The sequence below is a fragment of the Cetorhinus maximus genome, chromosome 36, assembly GCF_964194155.1.
Source record: "Cetorhinus maximus chromosome 36, sCetMax3.hap1.1, whole genome shotgun sequence".
Taxonomy (NCBI): Eukaryota; Metazoa; Chordata; class Chondrichthyes; order Lamniformes; family Cetorhinidae; genus Cetorhinus; species Cetorhinus maximus.
This window is the reverse complement of record NC_135914.1, coordinates 4,852,064-4,877,246: the sequence shown is the minus strand read 5'-3', so window position 1 is coordinate 4,877,246 and position 25,183 is coordinate 4,852,064. Positions and strand designations below refer to the sequence as shown.

Below are 25,183 nucleotides of genomic sequence, written 5' to 3'. Positions count from 1 at the left end.
ACAGTTGGGCATAGTCATCCTCATAGAATCATGCCCCAGACTCCACCATCACCATCCCCATCCCTGGGTATGTCCTGTCCCACTGGCAGGATAGACCCAGCAGAGGTGGTGGCACAGTGGTATACAGTCGGGAGAGAGTTGCCCTGGGAGCTCTCAACAACGACTCTGGCCCCAATGAAGTCTCATGGCATCAGGTCAAACATGGGCAAGGAAACCTCCTGCTGATTACCACTGCCCCACCTCAGCTGATGAATCAGTGCTCCTCCATGTTGAACATCACTTGGAGGAAGCACTGAGGGTGGCAAGGGTGCAGAATGTACCCTGGGTGAGGGACTTCAATGTCCATCACCAAGAGCGGTTCAGTAGCACCACTACTGACCGAGCTGGCCAAGTCCTAAAGGACATAGCTGCTAGATGGGTCAGCGGCAGGTGGTGAGGGAACCAAGAGGGAAAAACATACTTGACCTCATCCTCACCAACCTGCCTGCCGCAGACGTATCTGTCCATGACCGTATCGGTAGGAGTGACTGCCATACAGTCGTTGTGGAGACAAAGTTCCGCCTTCACATGGAGGATACCCTCCATCATGTTGTGTGGCACGACCACCGTGTTAAATGGGATAGGTTTCAAACAGATCTAGCAGCTCAAGGCTGGGCATCCATGAGGCACTGTGGGCCATCAGCAGCAGCAGAATTGTACTCGAACACAATCTGCAACCTCATAGCCCGGCATACCCCCCCACTTTACCATTACCATCAAGCCAGGGAATCAACCCTGGTTCAATGGAGGGTGCAGGAGGACATGCCAGGAGCAGCACCAGGCATACCTAAACATGAGGTGTTAACCTGGTGAAACTATAACACAGGATTACTTGTGTGCCAAATAGCATAAGCAGCAAGTGATAGACAGAGCTAAGCGACCCACAACCAACGGATCAGATCTAAGCTCTGCAGTTCTGCCACAGCCAGTTGTGAATGGTGGTGGACAATTAAACAACTCACTGAAGGAGGAGGCTCCACAAATATCCCCATCCTCAATGCTGGAGGAGCCCAGCACATCAGTGCAAAAGATAAGGCTGAAGCATTCGCAACAATCTTCAGCCATAAGTGCTGAGTGGATGATCCATCTCGGCCACCTCCGGAGGTCCCCAGCATCATAGATGCCAGTCTTCAGCCAATTTGATTCACTCCATGTGATATCAAGAAACAGCTGAAGGCACTAGATACTGCAAAGGCTATGGGCCCTGACAATATTCCGGCAATAGTACTGAAGACTCCAGAACTCGTCGCGCCCCAGCCAAGCTGTTCCAGCACAGCTACAACACTGGCATCTACCCGGCTATGTGGAAAATTGCTCAGGAAGGTCTGTACACAAAAAGCAGGACAAATCCAACCCTGACAATTACCGCCCCATCAGTCTACTCTCAGTCATCAGTAAAGTAATGGAAGGGGTCATCAACAGTGCTATCAAGTGGCACTTGCTTAGCAATAACCTGCTCACCGACACCCAGTTTGGGTTCCACCAGGGCCACTCAGCTCCTGACCTCATTACAGCCTTGGTTCAAACATGGGCAAAAGAGCAGAACTCCCGAGGTGAGGTGAGTAGACATCAAGGCCACATGTGACAGTGTGGCATCAAGGATCCCTAGCAAAACTGGAGTCAACGAGCATCAGGGGGAAAACTCTCCGCTGGTCGGAGTCATACCTAGCACAAAGCAAGATGGTTGTGGTTGTTGGAAGTCAATCATCGCAGCTCCAGGACATCACTGCAAGAGTTCCTCAGGGTAGTGTCCTCGGCCCAACCATCTTCAGCTGCTTCATCATAAGGTCAGAAGTTGGGATGTTCAGCACCATTCTCGACTCCTGTCAAAATGCAACAAGACCTGGACAATATCCAGGCTTGGACTGACAAGTGGCAAGTAACATTCACGCCACACAAGGGTCAGGCAATGACCACCTTATTCCATCTCCAACAAGAGAGAATCCAACCATCGCCCCATGACATTCAATGGCATTACCATCACCGAATCCCCCACTATCAACATCCTGGGGGTTGTCATTGACCAGAAACTGAACTAGCCATATAAATACTGTGGCTTCAAGAGCAGGTCAGAGGCTAGGAATCCTGCAACGAGTAACTCACCTCCTGACTCCCCAAAGCCTATCCACCATCTGTGAGGCACAAGTCAAGAGTGTGATGGAATACTCCCCACTTGCCTGGATGAGTGCAACTCCCACAACACTGAAGAAGCTGGACACCATTCAGGACAAGCAGCCCCGCTTGATTGGCAACACATCCACAAACATTCACTCCCTCCACTACCGACGCACAGTAGCAGCAGTGTGTACCATCTGCAAGATGCACTGCAGGAATTCACCAAGGCTCCTTCGACAGCATCTTCCAAACACACGACCACTACAATCTAGAAGGACAAGGGCAGCAGGTACACAGGAACACCACCACCTGGATGTTCCCCTCCAAGTCACTCACCATCCTGACTTGGAAATATATCGGCCGTTCCTTCACTGTCACTGGGATAAAATCCTGGAACTCCCTCCCTAACAGCACTGTGGGTGTGCCTACACCACATGGACTGCAGCGGTTCAAGAAGGCAGCTCACCACCACCTTCTCAAGGGCAACTAGGGATGGGCAATAAATGCTGGCCCAGCCAGCAAAGCTCACACCCTGTGAATGAATAATTAAAAAAAGCAAAGATAGGGCCTGGATTGGCTCTGACACCTGCCCTTCTCCAGGTTGAATAGCTTGCCAACACACATTGCTGCACAAATTAAGAATTGAAAACGTGAAAAATACTCTGGACCAGCGTAGAAATCCATGGAAACAGGCCATTCAGCCCAACTAGCCTGTACTGGTATTTAGCAAACACATTAGCAAATCGTCTTCTTCACATTTACTCATCATGTTTGTAACTCTTCAAATACATATCCCTTCAACCATCTATCAGTGCACTTGAAAGTTGCTGCCTCAACCACTAATCAAGGTAGCGAATTCCACAGCCTCACAATTCTCTGAAGTGTGTGTATTCTAAATCTCTTGTTTTTAAATCTTGTATCTATGGTAATTCCCTCAGATATTCGGATCAGTTCGGTTCTAACTTGCTTCACCATTTCATAAGCTTAAAATTCATTCTTGAGATGCATGCATCACTGGCAAGGCTAGCATTTACTACCCATCCTCAGCTGCACTCCAGAAAGCGGTGGTGGGCCATCTTCTTGAACCGCTGCAGTGCATGGTCTAATTGTGCTCCACAGTGTCAATAGGCAGTGTGTTCCAGAATGTTGACCCAGTATTGAAGGAATGTCGATAAATGTCTAGGTCAGGATGGTGTGCCTCCTGAAAGGAACTTAAAGGTGATGATTTTCTCATGCACATTCTGCCCTTGCCTTTTTAGGTAATGAAGGTTTCAGAAATGATGCATCAACACCTCTGGCAGAAGGTGGTCACAAACACTTTAGCCTTGGTAATTGCATTCATATGCTAGGCTCAATCATCATTGAGAACGGACATGCTCATTCAGATGACTTCTCTTGTTAGTAGTTTAATTGCTCACCACCATCCATCAATGATGTGACAGGGTTGCAAAGCTTTGACCTGATCAATTGTGGGATTGTTTTATTCTGATTATCCAATACCTTCTCTATTTAGGATACATGCAGTCCTGTACATCAATACTGCTCTGAAATTATTCTGAATCAGTCTTCAGAGGTTCGGATGAGGATAATGCACCTGACGCTGTAGGGAAAACATTAATCAAGGAAGGACTGGAGCACTATAAAGGTTAACGTAAGCAAGAAAACAATATTGAAAATAATGGCACTAACGACTGATAAATCCCTAGCACCTGAAAACTTGCACTCCAGGGTCTTAAAGAAAATAGGCGAAGGAATTACAACTGCTTTAGCCATACCTTTCAAAGCTCTCGAATTAGGAATGGCCCCTTTAGTTGGTAAATTGCCAATGTAACTATTATTTAAGAGGGACAAGAAAAAAAACAAATAGATATTAAGTCTAACAGCTGTTGTGGGCAAGTTATTAGAATCTATAACTTAGGACAGGGTGACTGAGCACTTAAGAAGAATTTGAGCAGGTTAGGGGAAGTAACCTGAATTTGTAAATGCTAGGTCATGATAATGGACTTAATTGAATTTTGAGGAGGTAACTAAAGCAGTGAACAGGGGAATGTATATGGGATATGCTCTAAATTGGCTTTGATAAGGATATACACAAGAAACCTAAAATCAAAGTTCATGGAATTGAAGGCATCTGTGCTGGGGCCTCAACCATTCACAACATTAATGACAAGATAACAGAGAGCCATTTATCCAAGTTTACAGATGACTGTATAGTAAGTAGCAGAGACAGAGCATAAAATTCCAGACAAAGACTAAGCAAGTGGGCAAAACCACAGTAGACAGATCTCAATGGAAGCAAGCGTGAGGTCATCCATTCTGGATAAATAAAAAAGGAATTTTGGCTAGGAACAGTGGAGGTCCAAAGGGATCTAAGGGGCCCTTAACATAGCTCACTAAAATGTAATTAAGAGGCTAAGGGAATTTTAGCCTTTATAACTAGGGGGCTATATTATAAAGGGAAGGAAGTTTTACTACAGCTATGCAAAGCCCTGGTTAGACCACATTGGGCTGTGTACAGTTCTGGACACTACATCATAAAGGATATACTGGCCCTGGAAGGAATGCAGTGTAGACTCACTAGAATGTTACCAGGGCTCAAAGAAGAAATTACATACACTTGGCTTGTGTTCCATGGAATATAGGGTGACCTATATAGGATCTAGGTTACAGGGTGATTTGATCAAGGTTTTTAGGATTTTGAAAGCAACTTATAGGGTAGAGAGAGAAACATTTTCCACTGATGGGGGGGGAATCAACCTTAAAACCAAAGTCAAGCAATTCAGGAGATAAGTTAGGAAACACCATGCATAGGGTGATAGAAGCATGGAACTCTTTCTCACTAAGAACAATAAATGCTAGCTCTATTAATAATTTTGAATCAGGGAAAGATGCACTTTTGCTAGCCAAAGGTATAAAAGGATAAGGAGTGAAGGCAGGTGATGGAGTTAGGACACAGATCTGGCATGGTCTAACTGATTGGAGAAATAGACTCAAGCTGAATTGCCTCCTGTTCCCATGTAAATAGTAATTTAATCTTAGAGACTAAAATTTTCCTTATTGCAGATGTTAACTGGCCTGTAGTTAATCACATTTGCTCTGTCATCCTTTCTAAAAATGGATACCACATTCTATCCAGACCCCCTCTGCAACATCTTTCACTTTAGTAAAGACTAACTTGCTCCTTATGAAATCTCTGCACCATCTTCTGACAATCCACAAGAACTCAGCATCTCTCTCCAATCACCCTCTGACCTGCTGTGGCCTCTGCTGATCCAATACATGCTCCTATTATGCAGTGAGACCCTGTTCAGCCTCCTTCATCCAACAGGATAAAACGTTTTGCTGCTTCACACCAGTGTGCTGAATTAGAACATTAGGGATTCTCCTCTGATTCCCAGGCCAGCATATGCTACCCTGGTGTGTAATATGTTGAGTCATTGCTGAAATTCAAGACAAATGTTTGAGAAGGTGAACAGTCAGGACCATGACGTATCCACTGGGTCAGTGGTAGCACGAACCTCTGCCACTGATCCCTCCTCGCCCAGGTGGGCCCCCTCGGCTCAGGCCTCCTCGGCCTCTCATTCCACCTCGTTTCAGCCCCAATCGTGGAACTCCACCACGGCCTCGGTTTGGACTCTGACCTAAGGAAAACAAATACAGACATTAGAATAAGGCTGCTCTGTGCCCCACTTTACAGCTACTTGCTTCAGGGAGGCTGAAATTTGACTAAAGAGCGCCAAAGGAGCCACCGTAAAAGTGCTGGTGGCATCGGATTAAAAAAGATGAAGGGTAAGACCCTGAAAAACCCTAGGGCCGGGGAGCGTAGCCAAATAATACAGATGTTCTTTTAGAAACAATTACAGCAACAAAGGGGCAAGGATCACTGTCACCACAGAGGGAGGGGGACGGAAGGGAGAAAAGAGAACGGTACATAAATAATGAGCGGAAGATGAGGGTCGGATACAAAACGTTACCAGCTGCCCTCTTCCCAGGCCTTGTAAATGTTAAACAAAAACAGGATGTCAGAGCCCCAAGTTGAAGTGAAGCACGGGAATCTTGGTTGGATCACACTTGAACATTCCTGTGAATAGTCTGGTCTCCATTTTACAAAAATAACATAAGTACTAGAGGAGGTGCAAAAAAGATTTACGATACAATGATGTGATAGAATCATCAAAATGATGAAAGGATTTGATCGGGTAGATATAGAGATGTTTCCACTCGGGGAGACCAAAACTAGGGATCATATAAGGTAAGCATCAGTGAAACCATGAGGGAATTCAGGAGAAACTTCTTTATCCAGGGAGTGGTGAGAATGTAGAACTCATTGCACAAGGTATAATTGAAATGAATAGCAGTTACATTTCAGGGGAAAGCTACTCTGCCTATGATGGAGAAAGGAATAGAAGGATATGTCAATGAGGTTAGATGGAGGAGGCTTGTGTGTGGGACATAAGCACAGAATAGGCCTGTTGGGCTGAAGGCCTGTTTGTGCTGTAATTATCATGCAACACTATGCAAAAGCAGATCGGAAATCTGGGCTGGTTCCTCAGGCAATGCAGGTAGAGTCCCTCATGAAACTGGGTCTACATTTCCTCCCCATCAGGAGATATATTAAGCCAGGTTGAGGGCCAACAAGTGCAGGGCAGCCATATGTTTACTACTGCTTTACATCAATGCTCATTTTATTCATCTTCACTCCCTTCCTAAATGTCCTGGGTTGCTTCTGTTCTTATGATTGTAAGCTGCAGGCCTCTCTCCAGCTCCCATTCCCAGTGCATACATCTGTTAAACCCTGGCACCAACAAGCTGACATAGGCAAGGGAAAGCCCTGTGCTTTCAGTCAGACATACTGTGGTTTATGAGCCACAGGAGACTGGACTTCTGTTCCATTCGAGTTTGGCTTCACTTACTTCCAGTCATTATAAGAATGCTTCACTCAGCTTTACCTCAAACTTTGCCACCTGTAAAATTCTGAAACTAAAAGCTCTAGTATGGCAAACAGGTCCTCTTCTCCATAAGTTCCCCTTATCCCCACCCACCACTTTCCTGACTCCCACTGGTCACAGCCCATTACCTCCTACAGGCACAATCCATTGCACTGGGCACCATTTCACCCCACTAACCAAACACTGTTAAACTCTCTCACACATATTCATTGGCATACAGTGTGATTTAACAACAGCCCAAACCTATCCCCCTCCTACCGACTGTCCTGGTTGCCTTCCCCCTCCACCTACCGACTGCCCTGGTTGCCTATCCCCCTCCACCTACCGACTGCCCTGGTTGCCTATCCCCCTCCACCTACCAACTGCCCTGGTTGCTTATCCCCCATACCCTACCGACTGCCCTGGTTGCCTATCCCCCATACCTTACCACTGCCCTGCTTGCCTAGCCTCTAGTCCTTGTCTACCTCTAAGCTGCTTTGCTTCTTTAGATTCACTCATTATAGAGATAACTCACACCCTAATAAACATTGCCACTTGTAAAACAAACTACAAAGCTGGTTACTCAGAAGCATGGACCAGTAATGGCAGTTCACAATCAGCTGCCTTCATTGCCCCACAGTCTCATGCTAATATAGAAGCCTTTAGCTCCAAATGCCTTCCAAAATCAATGTATTCGCACCCCGAGACTTGACATGAGTTATGTCAGTTGTGAATCATGGCACCCCACAGATCAGAGAGCGAGTAATCAGCAAATATAAACAAGAAAGCATCGGATGGCTGCTGCTCTAAATGGTTTCCAAAGTACCGGGTGCAGATGTGGATGACATTTCACAACTGGGTATCACTTTGCTGTTATACATCAGGAGAATCAGGCACCTAATCACCTAGAACACCAGTCTTTCCCTTTGAGGTCTAGAATCAAATCTACACAAACCAAAAGGGAAAAGGTTCCTCTCAAGCACCTCAAGAGGTAGGAAATAAAATTAATGAGGGTCACAACCCAGTTCCTAACAGACAAAATCATAGCAAATAACTATCACATTTACTCAGAGCAACCAAAATGGTGCTCTTCAGTTTTGTTCAGTGAGAAGCTAAGCTACGTAGTGCAGGAATGCTCCAGGTTCCAATCACAGACTACCTGGACTGAGTATAGGGCTGTGACCACTGGCCATGGTGCCCCTCAGCTGGGAAGGTCAACCACTGTGGCTATGTCAGCACGTAGTTGCAATGACCAAACATTCATCCTCATTGCACACGTTAAAAAAGACCAGGTGGACAAGCCAACAATGTGGAACTGTACCACAGCAATGAATTCATACCTTTGAGGAGAAACTAAAATAAAATAATTCAGTGTTACAGCACAGAAGAAAGCCTTGCATCTCAAGTCTGTTCAAGTGTTTTTCTCCATGCACACAAGGCACAGCCACTTCATTTCAAATCTTAGAGTAGGATTGCAAATGGGACACCCTTGTTCAAAGGGGATGCAAGGATAAGCCCAGCAACTACAGGCCAGTCAGTTTAGCTTCAATGGTGGGGAAGTTTTTAGAAATAATAATTGGGGATAAAATTAATAGTCACTTGGGCAAATGCGGGTTAATTAAGAAAAGCCAGCACAGATTTAAGGCAAATCGTGATTAACTTAGTTATTTTGAGTTTTTTGATGAGGTAACAGAGGGTAGATGAGGACAATGAGGTTGATGTAGATGGACTTCCAAAAGGCATTTGATAAAGTGCCGCACAACAGACTTTGAACAAACTTAGGAGTGCATGGAATAAAAGGGACAGTAGCAATATAGATACAAAACTGCTTGAATTGACAGGAAACAGTCGTGGTGAATGGCTGCCTTTTGGACTGGAGGAAGGTTCCCCAGGGGGTCTGTGATAGGACCCCTGCTCTTCTCTATCTATATTAATGGCCTAGATTGGTGCACAGGACACAAATTTCAAAATTTGTGGATGACACAAAACTTGGAAGTATTGTGAACTGACTTCAAAGGGACATGGGCAGGCTGGTAGAATGGACAGACATGTGGCAGATGAAATTTAATGCAGACCAGTGCAAAATAATATATTTAGGTAGGAATAACAGGGAGAAACAATATATTATAAAAGTTACAATTCTAAAGGGGATGCAGGAGCAGAGGGACCTGGGTGTATATGTGCAGAAAGCATTGAAGGTGACAGGTAAGGTTGGGAGAGCGGTTAATAATGTATATGGGATTCTGGGCTTTATAAAAAAGCGCATGGAGTACAAGAACAAGGAAGTTATGATAAATCTGTATAAAACTCTGGTTTGGCCTCAATTGGGGCATTGCATCCAGTTCTGGGCACCACACTTTAGGAGGGATGCAAGATACATAATAATAGCTCCAGTGATAAGGAACGCCACTTAGAGAAGGTTGAGGAGAGATATGATAGAGGTATTCAAAACCATAAGGAATCTGGTCAAAGTAGGTAGGGAGAAACTGTTCCTATTGGCAGTAGAATCAAGAACCGGAGGACCAATTTAACTCACCAAAAGAAAATGTTGACATGAGGAAAACTTCTTTATGCAGCAAGTTGTTTGGATCTGGGGTACACTGCTCGAGTGTGTGTGTGCCAGAGGCAGATTTCATTGCAGCATTCAAAAGATCATTATCTGAAGAGAAGTTCGTAGGACGATGGGAAAAAGGTAAGGCAGTGGCAATAGGTGCATTGCTCTTGCAGAGACCCGGCACAGACAACAGGGTGAACAGCCTCCATCTGTGCTGTATTCATTCCATGTTTCAGTCTATTCCTGTTCCTTATTTTTACATTCAAAATAACGTGAGGTATATTCCTTTCTCCAACATGTCAGGCTCAGCATTTCAGTCTATTTCCACTAGTGTAAAAACTTCCAAGTTGGTGACTGACTAGTCAAACAATTCCAGAACCTCATCGAGCACCAGAACCCCTGCTTAAACACATCCCCCACATTGGCACCAGGTCACCTGCTCAAACACACCCCCTAATCCAGCACAAGATCACCTGCTCAAACACACCCCCCACACCAGCACCAGGTCCCTTACGCAAACACACCCCCTACACCAGCACCAGGTCCCTTACGCAAACACACTGTATAAACCATCACTGGGTCACCTGCCCAAACACATACCTTACACAAGCTTCACACAAAGCAGATTTTAAAAAATATATATTTACACCGAGCAATTCACAAAGTATTTTTCCCATTTGTCATCAAATGCATGTCTTGACCTCCCCAACAGAAATACAAACACACAAGTTGATTGGTAAATAAAGTGCTGATAGCTAATTAAAATTTAGGGGGAGGCGGTGGCATAGTGGTAATGTCGCTGGACTAGTAACCCAGAGGCCCAGGCTGATGCTCTGGAAACCTGGGTTCAAATCCCACCATGGCAGCTGGTGGTATTTGAATTTAATGAGTAAATCTGGAATATAAAGCTAGTTTCAGTAACGGTGACCATGAAACTAACATTGATTGTTGTAAAAACCCAGTTTCACTAATACCCTTTAGGGAAGGAAATTTGTCATCCTTACCTGGTTTGGCCTACATGTGACTCCAGGCCCACAGCAACGTGGTTAACTCTTAACTACCCTCTGAAATGGCCAAGCAAGGGCAGTTAGGTAGGGATGGGCAACAAATGCTGGCCTTGCCAGTGACGCCCACATCCCATGAAAGAATAAAAATAACAGCAGCAATTTAGATTGAACAGTTGGAGCCTGGTTTACCAGGATTCAGGAAACCCAGCAGTTAAAGAGAGGCATGTACTGCCAGATCCAGCAGGAGAGTGCTGCTGTGCTGTGGGCGTGCAGGGTTTGTGCTCTCCTCCATCCAACATCTCTCCCCATACCATCTGATGTTTCTGCACCAACCCCTGCAATTCTATGTCTACCCCCCTTACCCTGGATATATGCTGCTAAATGTGTCAGGACCTCTGCATTTCCGAGATTCTTGGATGTTGACAGTCACCCTGCTCTTCCTTCAAATATCAGGGCAGAAGTCAAATATACAAATGCCTATTGGTGATGGCTCCACCTATGGCAGTAGCCTTGCTGGGCTTTGGCAACAAACAAAGGAGTGGGGAATGGAAAACAAAATAGCATCATTGGTTGGAGGGACCAATGGACAACAGGTCCTAATACCTGTAAAGACATATTCATAGACATGACATATGGCTCTAACATTGGGATTGGGGCTGCAGCAATGGAAGACTAGGACTGGTACCATTATAGTGCATTCCACACCTTCAGGATGCCCCAGGTATTCCATAGGTAACAGGTACTTTTAAATTGTGGGTAAAGGATGTAATGTAGTGAAATTGGAGTAATCTCCCAGCCATCGTGCATCACATCAGCAGCCACTTATATCCAACTCAATGCACTGTAGACAGCTCTTAATTACTTGTACAATACCACCTACCTCGGAGAGGAAGCCCTCCTCTCGCACCTCCTCTTCCACCACGACCAAGGCGCACACCTCCTCTTGGCGATCCCCGGCCAACAATTGGTCCTCGTGCCAAAGCTCCCACCGGTCGTCCCAGGCGTGCTTGGATGTTGCTCTTACCTAGACGCTGTTTCAGACTCTTCTGGGCCAGAAAGTTACAAAATTAACTTTGGAATATAGAAACAGCTCAAGATACATCACACAACTGTGTCGAATACTTTACAGTGCAGGACAATGCCTATAAATGCAGTTTCACATGCATTAGCAACAGGCTCCCACCCACTAAGTGTTAATGGTTAGTTAAATATAGTTAAGATAAACAGGTGAAGAGCACTTATAAAGAGGGGCTGCTGGGGTACTGGGTGATAAGTATGATGCAAACATACGTGATGCATTGTGATTAAACTCATCAAGAAAATTGTCTAGTTTCACACCTCAACTGTCTTGGGATTCGACTAGCAAGATAGTACAGAATGGTTGCCTAAAAGGTGAAGATGGGAAACTAAGAATTTTTCTCCCCCCACCCCCCGGGCAGAAGACTAATTCCAGTAGCTTTTGTGAAAAAAATGGCTGAACGCAGGTAGACAATGTCACATACGACTACCCACTGCTGTTATCCAAATCTGAGTCTGTGACCAATGGAAAAATAGAATGGATACGTGGACATGGGTCACAGATTTACCAAAGAGAAAACAAGGCATTGTCACTTCCTGACAAAAACAAAAACAAAATCAGCAGCAAAGCTTGTGAACTGGATGCTTGTCAGTTGACAGTAAAGGAGGTTTGGATATTCTATTTAATTTCATGGGTAAAATTTATGAGAAAGATGATCTATTAAATGCCTATGAGGCATGGTCAGGCTTTGATAGGTTTAGAAAGATGGATGGATATTCCATAGAGAAATATATGAATTTTAATAGGCCATGTAAAAGATTGTAGAAATTCAATTGGGAAATTCCTTGTTCAGTGCTCACTTTCAAATTGTTGGATTGTGCTAAGTGTCACACATTGATGGGCTCTTGGTTTTAAAGAGTTCAATTTTCAAAGTACACGCTTTTGGATCAGATGTCTTGATGCTTTAATAAAAAAATTCCCGGGAAAACAGTCATTCCCTACAGCCTTCATAGAATAAATGGGACATTCAGCAGGGTCACAGAAGGTGGAGGGCTCAATGATCACAGCCTTCTGAGACCGTTCATATATGGGACGCAGCCATTATACAATAAAAGATTACAGACAAAAGAAACAAGGATGGAGACAGCTTTGGCAGGTCTGGCAGGCAACAGGATTGGAGTAATAATAATATGAATGAACCCCCAGGATTGCCTGGAAAACTTAACAGGTGTTTCAGATGCGACTCGAAATATTAGATGGTAAACTGTTCAAAGCATGACAAAAAGGTTTACAAAACTACACACAACACAAAATTCAGAAGCTTCAGTCTGGTAACGAGTGTCCTAGTCGCAGATTCATTTATTTGTACAACCTCTATCCTACATATCGCAATGACAGTATGTGGGATGGATCGGTTGAAATATTATTTAGATTTACTCAGTAATAAGGATCGAAGTAAGGTCTGGGAATATGAAAGTTCTACTTGTTTCTAGCTCTGGGGACCCGGGTTCGAATCCTGCCACCGCAGTTGTGGAATTTGAATTCAATAAAAATCTGGAATTAAAAAGTCTAATGATGACCATGAAACCATTGTTGTAAAAACCCATCTGGTTCACTAATATCCTTCCCTGGTCTGGCCTGTGACTCCAGACCCACAGCAATGTGGTTGACTCTTAAATGCCCTCTGAAATGGTCTGAGCCACTCAGTTGTAACTCAAACCACAACAAAGAATGAATACAAAGATGGGCGTCGACCGAGGCACCGGAAACGACAACGGCAATCGCAGCCCTGTCAACCCTGCACAGTTTTCCTTACTGACATCTGGGGTTAGTGCTAAAATTGGGAGAGTTGTCTCACAGGCGAGTCAAGCAACAGCCTGACATAATCACCCTCACGGAATTATACCTTACAGATTATGTCACAGAAACCACCACAATCACCATCCAGGCACCAGCAGAGGTGGCGGCACAGTGGTATACAGTCGGGAAGGAGTTGCCCTGGGAGTCCTCAACATCGGCACCGGACGCCATGAAGTCTCAGGTCAAACAAAGGTAACCTCCTGATTACCACGACCTACCCCCAGCTGATGAATCAGTGCTCCCCCATGTTGAACACCACTTGGAGGAAGTACTGAGGGTGGCAAGGGCACAGAATGTACTCTGGGCGGGGGGGACTTCAATGTCCATCACCAAGAGTGGCTTGGTAGCACCACTACTGACCAAGCTGGTCAAGTCCTAAAGGACATAGCTACTAGACTGGGTCCGCAGCAGGTGATGAGGGAACCAACAAGAGGGAAAAACATACTTGACCTCATCTTCACCAACCTGCTTGCCACAGGTGTCCATGACAGTATCGGTAGGAGTGGCCACCACAGTCATTGTGGAGATGAAGTCCCGCCTTCACATTGAGGATACCCGCTATCGTGTTGTGTGGCACTACCACCGTGTTAAATGGGTTAGATTTTGAACAGATCTAGCAACTCAAGACTGGGCATCCAGGAGGCGCTGTGAGCCATCAGCAGCAGAATTGTACTCGAACACAAGTTCTAGCCTGGCATATCCCCCACTCTAGCATTACCATCAAGCCAAGGGCTCAACCCTGGTTCAATGAAGAGTGCAGGAGGGCATGCCAGGAGCAGCACCAGGTATATCTAAAACATGAGATGTCAATCTGGTGAAACTATGATCACAGGACTACTTGCGTGCCAAACAGCATAAGCAGCAAGTGATAGAGCTAAGTGATCCCACAACCAATGGATCAGATCCAAGCTCTGCAGTCCTGCCACATCCAGTCGTGAATGGTGGTGGACAATTAAACAACTCACTGGAGGAGGAGGCTCCACAAATATCCCCATCCTCAATGATGGAAGAGCCCAGCACATCAGTGCAAAAGACAAGGCTGAAGTATTTGCAACAATCTTCAGCCAGAAGTGCCGAGTGGATGATCCATCTCGGCCTGTGAGCATCACAGATGCCAGTTTTCAGCCAATTCGATTCAAGAATTGGCTGAAGGCACAGGATACTGCAAAGGCGACAGGCCCTAACAATATTGCGGCAAAAGCACTGAAGACTTGTGCTCCAGAACTTGCCGCGCCCCTAGCCAAGCTGTTTCAGTACAGCTACAACACTGGCATCTACTTGGCTATGTGGAAAATTGCCCAGGTCTGTCTGTACACAAAAAGCAGGACAAATCCAACCCGGCCAATTACCGCCCCATCAGTCTACGCTTGATCATCAGTAAATGGAAGGGGTCATCAACAGTGTTAACGTGCGGCACTCGCTTAGCAATAACCTGCTCAATGATGCCCAAATTGGGTTCCGCCAGGGCCACTCAGCTCCTGACTTACAGCCTTGGCTCAAACATGGACAAAAGAGCTGAGCTCCTGAAGTGAGGAAAGAGCGACTGCCCTTGACATCAAGGCCACCTTTGACTGAGTGTGGCATCAAGGAGACTCAGCAAAACTGGAGTCAATGGGAATCAGGGGGAAAACTCTCTGCTATATGGAGCCATACCGAGCACAAAAGAAGATGGTTGTGGGAGGTCAGTTATCTCAGCTCCAGGACATCACTGCAGGAGTTCCTCAGGGTAGTGTCCTTGGCCCAACCATCTTCAGCTGCTTCATCAATGACCTTCCTTCCATAAGGTCAGAAGTGGGGGATGTTCGCACAATGTTCAGCGCCATTCACGACTCCTCAGATACTGAAGCAGTTCATGTCCAAATGCAGACCTGGACAATACCCAGGCTTGGGCTGACAACTGGCAAGTAACATTTGCACCAAACAAGTGTCAGGCAATGACCATCTCCACCAAGAGAGAATCCAACCATTGTCCCTTGATGTTCAATGGCATTACCATCACTGAATCCCCCACTGTCAACATCCTGAGGGGGATACCATTGACCAGAAACTGAACTGGATTAGCCATATAAATACTGTGGCTACAAGAGGTCAGAGGCTGGGAATCGTGTGACGAGTAACTCACCTCCTGGCTCTCCAAAGCCTGTCCACCATCTACAAGGCACAAGTCAGGAGGGTGATGGAATACTCCCCACTTGACTGGACGAGTGCAGCTCCCACAACACTCAAGAAGCTTGACACCATCATGACAAAGCAGCCCACTTGATTGGCACCACATCCACAAACATTCACTCCCTCCACCACCGACGCACAGTAGCAGCAGTGTGTACCATCTACAAGATGCAGTGCAGGAATTCAAGGCTCCTTAGACAGCACCTTCCAAACCCACAACCACTACTGCCTAGAAGGACAAGGACAGCAGACACAAGGGAATACCACCACCACCTGTATAAGACATTGGTGAGGCCAACTTTGGAGTATTGTGTGCAGTTCTGGTCACCTAACTACAGGAAGGATATCAGTAAGATTGAGAGAGTGCAGAGAAGACTTACTAGGATGTTGCCGGGTCTTAAGGAGTTGAGTTACAGGGAAAGATTAAACAGGTTAGGACTTTATTCCTTGGAGGGTAGAAGAATGAGGGGAGATTTGATAGAAGTTTACAAAATTGTGAGGGGTATAGACAGAGTAAATGCGAGTAGGCTCTTTCCACTTAGATTAGGAGAAATAAACACGAGAGGACATGGCTTTAGGGTGAAAGGGGAAAGGTTTAGGGGGAACAATTAGGGGGAACTTCTTCACTCAGAGTGGTGAGTGTGTGGAACGAGCTACCATTTGACATAGTAAATGCGGGCTCACTCCTAAGTTTTAAGAATAAATTAGATAGATACATGGATGGGAGAGGTCTGGAGGGTTATGGACTAGGTGCAGGTCAATGGGACTAGCGGAATAATATTTCAGCACAGACTAGAAGGGCTGAACGGCCTGTTTTTAGTGCTGTAGTGTTCTATGGTTTCCCTCCAAGTAACTCACCATCCTGACTTGGAAATATATTGGCCGGTCCTTCACTGTCGCTGGGTCAAAATCCTGGAACTCCCTCCCTAACAGCGCTGTGGGTGTATCTACATCACATGGGCTGCAGTGGTTCAAGAAGGCAGCTCACCACCACCTTCTCAAGGGCAACTAGGGATGGACAATAAATGCTGGCCCAGCCAGCGAAGCCACAATCCGTGAATGAATAAAAAAAATGTTGCAGCGGGCTGCCCTATGGTAGGAAAAGTGATTTTGAAAATATTCTTAGCACTGATAGCCACATATTCGTGGGAATGTATGTCGATCAACATAAAAGCTGTATTTTTGCAGGGTAAAAGTTTTCAAAGTAGTGTTTGAAACCACCCAAAAAAGCAAGTGATGCGTGTGTGTGTGTGTGGTGGGGGGGGTGGAGAAGAAGAGCTCTGAAAATTAAACAAATGCGTTTATGGATAGAATTGAGGGCATGCTATTTCTTGATTAATCAGTCTTGCTGAAAATCGGCTATATTCAGCTAAAACAGATCCAGCAATCTTCTACTGGTATCACAAGAGAAACTGCCATGCATCATAGAGATGCCGAAAATGGTTTGCTATGGGGAGGTTCTGAGGAATTTTTTGTAGATAAGAGAAAAGGGGAATTTAAGATCGGAAGTCAGGCTTCAGAGGTCTTTAAATATATACGCTTAGACATTAATCAGAATAGGCTGGGAATAAGCTTGAATCAACATCACATCGAGAAATTATTAATTGCATCCCGATAAATCAGGCTAGGTCATCACAGAAAGATGATCTTGTATCCAAAGAAGAAACAGAGCAGTTAAGAAGTTTGATTGCAGGGTTAAATTGGTTATGTACTCAGACAAGACCCGATGCCAGTGATGGTGTATTGGAACTTAGCACTACGATGAAACACAACAACTGAGGAGTTTTGCAGGAAATAGAACATTGAAGGAATGGAGTATTGCTGAGAAGAGACATACTGTCAAAGCTTTTTGTCTTGCGCTCATCAGGACAGAATTGCAAGAACACCAAATCTCAAAGGAAACAACAATTTATACAGCATGAGAAGAGGGTGCCGACTGGTTGGCAAGTAGACCTTGATTGGCAGATGTGTTGCCATGGAGAATGCACCATGGAAGTTAACTGCCAAGCTTTTGCTTAAATTCAAATCAGGCAAGTCAGCTCTTGATTGATCAAAGCATTATCATGGGGAAGTGAATCAGGGAACAGTTCTCAGCCAAGCTTTTACTTCATTGAAAAAGGCGCAATGCATGGACATGTTATTTCTGTATGCAAAGGACAGGGACCTGTGTGAATATATGTAGCTTTGAGCATGTGTAAATGAGCCAGCTACACTGTCAGACCAACTGAATCTTAATTTGGTTGTTAGTGTAATTCTTAGCACAACTGGAATTGTTAACAAGTGTTGACCAATCGCAGAATCACATCTAATGCTAGACACTATGTTCTGAGCTGTGCAAGCATGGGTTGGTTGAGTATGGTCAGTACTTTGCCTGTTGCGAACAGCTAAAGGGACTTGCTGTTTGATACAATCCACCAGTCATCGGGATTCAACGCCCATATACCTGGTATCTCACATGGCCTAAAATTCATATGCCACATTACAGATTTGGGTGGTAGGCAGAACATCTTTTTGGCTTGGCGGCAGCATCCCATTAGTGGAGAATACTATTCGTGCTGCTGTTGAATAGTAGCACAAAATGGCTAGCTTCACCTGCTGCTCAAATACTTGAGACACCTTACCATTCCAGGGTAATCTTAGGTAGACTGGGAACTTTTCAGAACCAAAAGTGTTGGCCTTAAGCCTAACTTTGCATGGTACATAGTGCGCAATGATCAGATCAGTACGTAGCCATTACCCAGCAAGATGCACCCTACATTGGCATCAAGCTTGCACGGTGAACAAATGGCTCAGGTTCTATTTACAGTGCGTGGAACTGTAAGAATTTCAACACATATTGACCATTGAAGATGGGTTTCTGATAGACAGTAGCAGAGAACCCATTGGCTGATTTCTCAACTAGCAGAGGAAAGTGAGCTTGTTTGTTCCATTTCAAAAGTGAACTTGAGCGCAGGATGGAGCCCATTAAGGTTAAAAAAAACTTACATGCAACCGCAGATTCAAGTACAGCAAATGTATCATCTGCGTATTGGAAACAGGAGATTAAATTCAGAGAACTCATGACCTGAAGGACATGAAATTAGTCCTTTCTAGTGACGCTTCTAATGCCAAACCTTCAGATGGGTATTCAAGTACAGCTGGGTTTATAATATTCTTGTGGGTAAAAGTGTAAAGTGTTGTCCCTTGGACTGGAAAGCCAAGAAAATAAAGAGGGTAGATTAAAGTACCCTAGCTGCAGAAACACTGGCTCTAGTAGACACGATAGATAGGGGGTTTTACTTATCAAACATTTTGAGGAAAATCCTATACAAGGTATATTCTGAGAAAAGTCTGCCCATTGAATGCAATGTGGATAACCATTCTCCATGAGACAATCATTCGACATAGTGTGACTGAGAAAAGGTTAAGGATTGACCTAGCGAGCATAAAAGAAATGTAAGAGAGAAAAGAGATCTCCAAGATAAAACAAGTCATTGCAAGTCACCAATAATTGGACTGCTCCGCAAAAAGAAATGCCTGCTCAAAGGAATTGTTGGACACCCTAGAAGAGGGATGTCTTTTACTGTGATGGGTCATACAAAATATGGAAAATAACTTCCTTTTGATTTTTGTAATTATTTCAGTATGTTATAAAGTTTTTGTTTAAAGAAAGAAGGAATCTGTTAATGGGATGTTAATGATATAGTTAAGGTACAGGTGAAGGGCATTGTTTAATTAAGTACTGAGAGCACTTTACTGCTGGGACACTGGATGCTCGGCAGGCAGCAGACATATGTAATGTTGCATTCTGTAAATAAGCCTATTATGAAGAAAAGTATTAGTGTTTAGTTTCATCATTCACCAGTTGGGTTGGTATTGGACTAAGGCAAAGTATCACCTCAGCAAACATGCGGTCTCAGCTAGTTCTGGCATCCTAATGCTGGAAGGATGATGCTGTGCTACCTCAACCCTATTTGACATGAGGATTTGAATCACATGGTAAAATATGTTGTCCTCCTACCCTCATTTATTCATGGTCATCCTTGCATGCTAAGTGAGCTAGGGAAAACTCTTACTTTCTCTCACCAAAATGAATCAGAGAACTTTCTAAATAGTGAAAACCTAAAAGCAGTGGAGGTTCAAAGAGATATAGAAACATAGGAAGGAACAGGAGGAGGCCATTTACCCTCAAGCTTGTTCTATCATTCATTTTGGTCATGACTGATCTGTGAAATAGCTCCATATATCCACCTTAGGCCCCTTAATATCTTTATATAACAAAATCTATCACTCAAATTTAAAATTTACAGCTGAGCTAGCATCAATTGTTTGCAGAAGGGAATGCCAAAGTTCTACCACCCTTTGCGTGAAGTGTTTCCTAATTTTATTCCTGAGAGGTCATGTTCTAGTTTTTCACCATGCCCCCTAGTCCTGGACTCCCCAACCAGGAGAAACTGTTTTACCCTTGGATTCCAGGTACCATTCTGGGAAAACAAAAGCAAAATACCGCAGAAGCTAGACATCTGAAATTAAAACAAAAAAAAATGCTGGAAATATTCAGGTCAGACAATATTGGTGGATAGGAACAGAATTAATATTTCAGGTCATCGTAAGGAACATATCTGTTTTATTTCTGTTGGACTGTTGTAAAGAACATATCTTTTTATTTTCTTGGACTGTGGCTTTAAAAACTACCACAGCTGCAGTTGAAGGACATGTTCACTGGAGCAGGATGGAGGAATGTTGACAATGTTGCTATCCTGGAACATAGGGTGCCATAAGAGAACAGGATGGTGCTGGAAAGGGGTTCGGGGCTAAGGGGAGCTTGCTTGATGACAGCATGTTAATTGGCTCCTGACCAGGTGACCAGGGGTGTGTGGGGTAACAGTGCAGCCAGAACAGCTCCTAGCCTGCAAAGAGGGAAGACTCTCTCTCTGTGTTTGTAAGATTCCAGCAATTCTGCCATAACAACTAGCTGGGTATCCCTCATCTCTGTAACCTACTTTCTCTGAAAAACCCTGTCAAGAGAAAAAGGTGAAAAATTACCATTGAGACACTGAAGAGCAAGTTTCTCAACCATTGAGACACAGACTGAAAATGCTGGGAGACCACCTCGTGTCATCAGCAACAAACTGCAAGGAATTTGGAAGACATCAATCAAAATCAACACATCTAACCCTGTACTCCAGATTGGTGCTATTGAACTGTTTTATCTCAGCCTTAAAATCCATGTTTTGTGTGTCATGCGTATATACAGGGGTTTAAGGAGGAGTCGAGTTTAAGTTATTGAGATAGAAGTTAGCAGTTCATATTTCTTTCTTTTGCCACTAGTTAAAGACAATTTATTCAATAAACAGTTACTTACTTATTAAGTTTACAAACCTGGTGCTTGGATTCTGTTAACCTAAATTAAAAGTTAGATAGAATTGGGGCAATCTGATGGTTTGTTCAAACCTTTCACATCTGTCACGGCTCAGGGAACAGGGGGGCTTGACATTACAGCGCACTATCCCCAGTGAGTCATGACATCATGAAGGCCGTTCGTCAGAACCGAGGGAAGACAGGATCATTCTGGTAAACCTACACTGCATGACCGCTAAGGCTAAGATATCCTTCTTAAGGTGCGGTGCCTAGGACTGCTCACAGAACTCCAATTGTGGTCTAAACAAGGCTTTGTATTATGGAAGAATGACCCCTTACACTTGAATGCTAGTCCTCTAGATATAAAGGCCAACATGCAATTATCCTTTTGATTATTTTCTGTACAGGTTTTAATGAGCTGTGTACCTGGATCCTTTCCACCAAATTTCTTCGGACTGTCACTGTTTCTAGCTTTTCATCATTTAGAAAGTACCCTGCTCTGTCATTTTAAGTTGCGAGTGGATGACCTCACATTTGCCTAATTTGAGATCCATTTGCCAGAGTTTTGCCCGTTCACTTCATCTATTAACTATTATCTAGCACCTCTATTTTGTAATTTAAATTATTCCATCTAGGCTGCTTATAATGCCGCCCATCTTTGTGTCATGGGCAAATTTTGATACGTGGCTCTCTATCCCATCTGAGTCATAATATTTAAGGTGAATAATTGAGGCCCCTGCACAGATCCTTGCAAGACACCACGAGCCACATCCTATCAATTAGAGTGCCTGTCCATTAGCCCTATTTTGTCTCCTGCCACTCAGCCAATCTCATAACCAGGTCAATAATTTGCCATCAATTCCACAGGTTTCCACTTTAGCCAACTGTCTTTTATGAAGGACCTTATCAATTGCCTTCTAGAAGAAGGCCACATAAAAGGCATCCACAGACATTCCCCTAAACATGATTTTCATCACCTCTTCAAAACATTCAATCAGGTTCATCAGAATCCATGTTGGCCCTCTCTGGGCAGCTGAAAAATTTCAAGGCATTCAACGAGGCTGTTAATTACAGACACTACCAATTTTCTGCCAATGGATCTTGGGCAAACTGGTTTATAATTCTCTGGTTTTTCTTTGTCACCTTGCTTAAATAAGAGTGGCATGTGTTATTTTCTAATCTGAAGGAACAGTTCATGAGTCAAGAGAATTTGGAAGATTACAGTTAAGCCATTTGCAAGTTTCTCATCCATTTCCTTTAAAATCCTGGGATAGAAACTATCTGATCCTAGTAATTTACTACTTTCTCCATTACTGCTATTTTGTTTGTTAATTTTAGTAATTTCTGGTCCCTGATTTAATATTAAGCTTCCTTGGGACTTGAGTGTCCAGGTACAGAAAATCAAAGCCTAATGAAATACTAGGCTTTATATGTAGAGGACTAGAATACAATGGAGTAGAAGTTAAGCTAAAGCTACACAAAATTCTGGTTAGATCTCACCTGCACATCTGTGTTCAACTCTAGGCATCACACTTTAGAAAGGAAAGACTGGCCTTAGAGGGAGTACAGCACAGATTTACCAGAAAGCTACCTGGGCTCCAAGGTTACAATAACTAGACAAGGGCAAAATAGTGCCGATGCTGGAAATCTGGAAGATAAACAGAAACTGCTAGAAATACTTATCAGGCCTAGTAGCATATGTGGAGAGAGAAACAAAGTGAGTGTTTCCAATCAATGCTTCTTCCTTTATCCACAAATGCTGCCAGAGAATTTCTAGGATTACACAAACTAGGGTTGTTTTCCCTGTAATTTAGGAAACTAAAGGGGTGATTTGATCAACGTTTTCAAGACATTAAGAAGCACTGACAGGCTAGATAGCAAGAAACTATTTCTGTTGGTTGGGAAGTCAAGGTGAAGGAACATGCTCAGAAACTAGACACCTTTCAGGAGCGAAGTTACAAACATTTCTATGCACAAAGGGCAGAAGTTAGGAACTCTCTTTTGCAAATGGCAACTAACGCTAGGTGATGTTAATTTTAAATCTGAGATTAATACCTTTGGTTTACAAAAATCTAATCAAGGCTATAGGTCAAAGGCAAGCATGTGGAATTACATCACAGATCAGCCATGATCTCATTGGATAACGGAACAGGCACGAAGGGCTAAACGGCATACTCCTAATCCTAGGCCCCACAGTGACAGAAGTGTCACAGAAAACGTCCCAGCAAACTGTGATCTCAGGGTGGCATTCCATGACAGGTGTTGAAATGAATTAGACTGAAGACTCAGTAGATGATCAGAAAAATGAGCTTCTGGCAATCAAATAAATTGGAACTATTGACAAAACATGACATTATCCTGTGAAATACCTATTAAGTTGGTAGGAAAATGGTTTATTCTGCAGAAAGCAACAGCCAGTCACATGAAGACAGCATGAGCCAACCTACAAAACAGCCAGCAATTCCAGCTACTCTTCACTCACAACTAATCACTGGAGCTCAGTCCTCCCCAACAAGTAACTAAACTTTGACATGGTAATCCCAAGAAATTACTTCTGTGAAATGCACACAAGAGCTTTTAAAATTCAGACTGAAACCATAAAATGGAGGTCCACCACAAAACATGCAACAATACCATCAGTGCACCAACACCCTGGAAATTAACTCATCAGCAGGAATCCGTAACTAATCTTTTGACAAATTAGCCGAGTTCTTAAACACATAGAAAGGAGTGTATGCCAATCTTGAGACTTGGGTGATATAGAAAAGCTTTTCAGATGCTACTTAAATATCATGTGCCCCTATCCTGGACTTTCCTCCCACTACATAGTGGGAACGCTGTAGCATTAACATCCGTTTTAAACAACTTGTCAGGGGAACACATTTTAGTATCATAAAATCTTACAAAACAGGAGGCCATTTGGCCAATCACACTTGTGTTGGTTCTTTGAAAATTATGTCCCAATTTAGTCCCACATTCCAGCTTTTCCCTCAACACCAAAAAATTACCTTCAAGACACCTTTTAAATCACTGTTTAAAAGTTTGTATGGAATCTGATTCCATCACCGTATATGGAATCTGATTCCATCACCGTATAAGGTAATGTTTTCAAGTCATAAGAACCTTCTGTATTGTTAAAAAGAGAGCGCCAGGTCTAAGCTTTTTGTTTTGCATTCTCAGGGCACTTGCTAGAGTGTCAATATAAGGGGGGGAAACAACAATTTGTACTGTATGTGAAGTGCGCTAGTTGGTTGGCAAGTGGCGTTGCCATGAAGAATGCACCATTGATGGCGACTGATAGTTAACTGCCAAGCATTGTTTGAAAATTAAACCAGGCAGCTTGACCTTGATTGATCAAGGCATGGCCCTGAGAAATGAGTCAATGAATGGCTATCACTTATTTTGTGTAGCTTAAACAGGCGCAATGTTGTACATGTTCTTTCTGTCTGCAAAGGACAAGGGCCCTGTGTATTAGTATATTTAGGTTCCCGTACATGCAAATGCACACATTGCAAGCCCAACTGACAATCTTAAATTGGTTGTCAGTGTAATGCTTAGCACACAGAGGATTATTTAGCAATTAGAGTCAGAGGTCCACAGCACAGAAAAAGGCTCTTTGGCTCATCAAGCCTGCGCCGGTCAAACAAGTACCTAACTATTCTAATCCCATTTTCCAGCACTAGGCCCATAGCCTTGTATGCCATGGCATCGCAAGTGCACATCCAAATACTCCTTAAATGTTATGAGGGTTTCTGCCTCTACTATCCTTTCAGGCAGTGAGTTCCAGATTCCCACCACCCTCTGGGTGAAAAAATTCTTCCTCACATCCCCTCTAAACCTCCTGCCCCATACCTTAAATCTATGCCCCCTGGTTATTGATCCCTCCACAAAGGGGAAAAGTTCCTTCCTGTCTACCCTATCTATGCCCCTCAATTTTATACACCTCAATCATGTCCCCCCTCAATCTCCTCTGCTCCAGGGAAAATAACACAATCGATCCAAGCTCTCTTCATAACTAAAACTCTCGAACCCAGGCAACATCCTGGTAAATCTCCAGTGCAATCACATCCTTCCTATAATGCGGATTCCAGAACTGTACGCAATACTGTAGCTGTGGCCTAACCAGCATTTTATACAGTTCCAGCATAACCGC

At 43.9% G+C, this 25,183-nt stretch overlaps 1 protein-coding gene across 9 annotated transcripts in view; it reads right to left on the bottom strand.

Annotated features, from left to right (window-relative positions):
- The window catches only part of chtopa (chromatin target of PRMT1a), a 53,933-nt gene that overhangs the window by 2,170 nt on the left and 26,580 nt on the right, over nucleotides 1-25,183 (bottom strand). For 5 of the 9 annotated variants that reach the window (XM_078534064.1, XM_078534069.1, XM_078534066.1 and 2 more), the window contains exons 4-5: nucleotides 11,524-11,689; nucleotides 5,673-5,795 (exon numbers count right to left, since the gene is read on the bottom strand). In XM_078534064.1, coding sequence (XP_078390190.1) covers nucleotides 5,673-5,795; nucleotides 11,524-11,689 — 289 coding nt within the window. The remainder of the gene's footprint in view (nucleotides 1-5,672; nucleotides 5,796-11,523; nucleotides 11,690-25,183) is intronic. The other 4 variants (XM_078534065.1, XM_078534071.1, XM_078534068.1 and 1 more) reach the window with 1 other exon arrangement.